At 38.8% G+C, this 3,454-nt stretch overlaps 1 protein-coding gene across 1 annotated transcript in view; it reads right to left on the bottom strand.

The window, feature by feature from the left end:
* LOC107733594 (serine protease 27-like) overlaps positions 1 to 1,810 on the bottom strand; it is a 7,057-nt gene extending 5,247 nt beyond the window's left edge. Inside the window, exons 1-3 of the mRNA XM_016545278.1 lie at positions 1,762 to 1,810; positions 977 to 997; positions 718 to 880 (exon numbers count right to left, since the gene is read on the bottom strand). Coding sequence (XP_016400764.1) covers positions 718 to 880; positions 977 to 997; positions 1,762 to 1,810 — 233 coding nt within the window. The remainder of the gene's footprint in view (positions 1 to 717; positions 881 to 976; positions 998 to 1,761) is intronic.
* Between the last annotated feature and the right edge of the window lie 1,644 nt (positions 1,811 to 3,454).

The raw sequence follows: 3,454 nt of genomic DNA, 5'->3' as shown, positions 1-3,454 counted from the left end.
TTGGTACCTCCAGATTGAACATCGCCCCAGCCTGTGATCCAGCTGCTGGTGCCAGAAGGGAAGACGCTGTTCTGGGCCGCCAGACACACGGGTCTAATGTAGTTATTGAAGGTGACCGTGGAGGACAGCTGGAGCAGAGCGATGTCATTGTTGTTTGTGTTGCTGTTATCTCCCCAGCCTGTGATCCAGCTGCTGGTGCCAGAAGGGAAGACGCTGTTCTGGGCCGCCAGACACACGGGTCTAATGTAGTTATTGAAGGTGACCGTGGAGGACAGCCGGAGCAGAGCGATGTCATTGTTGTTTGTGTTGCTGTTATAAGAGGAGTGAACGATTATCGTTCTCACGTTTCTACTGATTTCATTGGCATTGACTCCCTGCTGTGTCCTCCTTCCCAAATACACACGCAGACTGGATGCGCTGACACTAAATACAGTCAGAGAATGTGAAAATGAGAAAACAGAATTTTTTTATTTTATTTTGCAATGTTATTTGATGTCATTTGGTATTTTGGCATTTGGTAAAAAATTTAAATAAAAAATGTGGAAGAGCAGAACAAATTGAAACCGAAATGTCTTTGAATGCCAAAGGTTTTCACACTGCATTTGAATGTCAAGCATGACAAATATCTTAAGACATCATTACATCTTTTTTTTTTCTTTCAGTCTTTTTACCAATTAAAACAAAACTGGTGCATATATGTGTTTAGGTGAATCTTACCCAGGTAAACAGTGAGCTGCCGTCAGGACCCATTCATTGTTGATGAGGGAGCCTCCGCAAAAATGATATCCAGAACGGTGCAGACTGACCTGCCACGGCCACGACCCATCAGGTGCGTTCACACCACCAACAATACGGGTGTTTAGAGGAGCCTGTCCACAAACTATGAGAAAGAGATCAGAGATTATTCACATAAGTATTTCTACATTTCTATTATATGACTTGATGTTGACGTCTGAAGAATGAGAGGAGCTCTTACCATTCAACTGAGAATGTGAACCTGCAAGGGCAGAAATAAACTGCACATTAGAACAGTTTTATCTTCATGTTTCCTTTATAATGACCCTGCACACATTATGGCATTATTGCACTAATAATGGTAGATTCAGTTAACAATTTAGTTGGTGGGCATAACTTGTATTTACATACAATACTGGTCAAAAGTTTGGAATATATTTAGTAATGGTTGCTGAATATTTATCTTTTCCATGATATAATTTAAATATACTTTTCAATTATTTAAATATATTTAAATAGAAAACGGTTATTTTAAATTATAATAATATTTCACAATATTTCTCATTTCTCAGTTTTTACTTTGTGATCAAATAAATCCAGCCTTGGTGAGCATTCAACTTTTTTCAAATACATTAAAAATCTTAATTATTCCAAACTTTTGACTGGTAGTGTATTTCTGACATGACACATCACAACAGTGTTTCCTGCACCAGCGTTCTTCACATGCTTCATGCAAATACAAGAACCGACTCATAAGCGTAATTTATTTGTGAATCTGATTAAACAGCAACCTGTTTAGTCTGATTGATGAACAAATGATTCTTACAAGTCGGCTCTTTTGATAAAAGATTCAATATGAGTCACTATCCCAGGAGTTACCGGTCAAGTGAATAAGTCATACGAATCAACATATGATACTGAACTGCAAGTTTCATGTCATATTAATTTAACAAGCTCTTGTTCTCTCTGTATAATGTCTTTGTTCATGGTTATCCTAACCCTAATAGATGTATCATGATACCTTACCTTTGGCACACATGAGCAGGGTCAACGTAACGCATGTTAATCTCCACATCTTCACACAGTCCCTCTGTTTGCTAGCAGAATGGATGCTGCAGGTAATTTTGTCCTCTGAGACACTTCCAATCCCTTTTATATAGTTGTGCTTCTCGAGTTGCTCTCCTCATCCGTCACTCATCTGTCCATTTCTTTTCTCTTTATGCTCCTCCTCCATTTTTGTCATTCTCTTTCAATCTTCATATTCTTTTTAGTATGCAAAGCAGTCAAGCACATATCCAATCACTTCACTGAGAACATTTTTCACAGTTTGCACTTATTGTTATATGGATTGTTAATTAATTGCAGGTATATTTGTGCAGTCATGATCAATACAAACTCTTATGAGGTCATTGTTAAGAGAAGTCACAGAGATATTACATTGTAGTAAATAGTAAATTGATAGCTTTTTTACTCGTTTGATATCATGTGGTATTTGAATTTTCAGCAGAATTTCAAACTGGCCCAACAAGTTAATTTACATAGAAAAATAAAGAAAAATGTGGAATGACAGAAGGAATTGAATCTTAAATGTCTTTGATACCAAAGGGTTTCACATTGCATTTTAATGTCAAGCATGACAAATATCTTAAGAAATTATGACAACACTGTCCTTTTTTCAGTCCTTTTTTCTTTTAGGCTGACTTTCTTTCCTGCTTGCTTCATTTCTTGTAACACACAATATAGAATAGAATACCCTTTAGAAACCAAGACACAGACAGTGTGTTACGTATGACCAGGGGCGTAATTTCCAGGGGGGACATGTCCCCCCCACTTTTCAAAATCACGTTTGTGTCCCCCCCACTTTCAAATTCGTTTGTTATGATTTTTTTAACCGCACGCCATCATCGCCACAGAGGAGCAGGACCGAGCAGGGCACAGACTCACGCGTACGCGTCCAGGAACGTCGCGTGCACACTCTAAAAATAGCTCACTGAAAGTTATAATGAGCGGGTATCGCATCGCGGTCGCGGCACAGTCAGCGATGAAACGCCAGAAGCAGCAACAGATGACTTTAATGTGATCATGGATGAAAAGAAAGGAGATGTGAGTTGGTTGATTCAGTAAATTATCTCAGGTCAGAATATTAAGACAGTGACTTACCGCCACCTACTCGCGGTTTTAGTATTAGAATCACTTTTCACTTTTTTTTAATCATCATTGCATATTAATCTATTGAACTTTTTTTTTTTTTAAACATCAATATTTTATTTATAAAGATAAAAAATGCTTTGGAAAGTCAATTTCGGCCAAATATTGTCCTTTAATGGAAAAGTTGCAGTCTAAGTGGAAGAGAGGGGGTAGGCCTAAGCAGAAATGCCTCAGGGTCTGGGAACCACTGATGTAGAACCACAGAGGAGCAGGACCGAGCAGGGCACAGACTCACGCGTACGCGTCCAGGAACGTCGCGTGCACACTCTAAAAATAGCTCACTGAAAGTTATAATGAGCGGGTATCGCATCGCGGTCGCGGCACAGTCAGCGATGAAACGCCAGAAGCAGCAACAGATGACTTTAATGTGATCATGGATGAAAAGAAAGGAGATGTGAGTTGGTTGATTCAGTAAATTATCTCAGGTCAGAATAATAATTTTCTGTCTACACCTGTTAATGTTAGCCTACGTTGACTGAGCTAACGTTAACATACACTGTTGCTAGGTAAC

This window comes from Sinocyclocheilus rhinocerous, unplaced genomic scaffold (genome assembly GCF_001515625.1).
Source record: "Sinocyclocheilus rhinocerous isolate Xijiao unplaced genomic scaffold, SAMN03320098_v1.1 scaffold4023, whole genome shotgun sequence".
Lineage (NCBI taxonomy): Eukaryota > Metazoa > Chordata > Actinopteri > Cypriniformes > Cyprinidae > Sinocyclocheilus > Sinocyclocheilus rhinocerous.
This window is presented reverse-complemented; position numbering and strand designations above follow the sequence as displayed.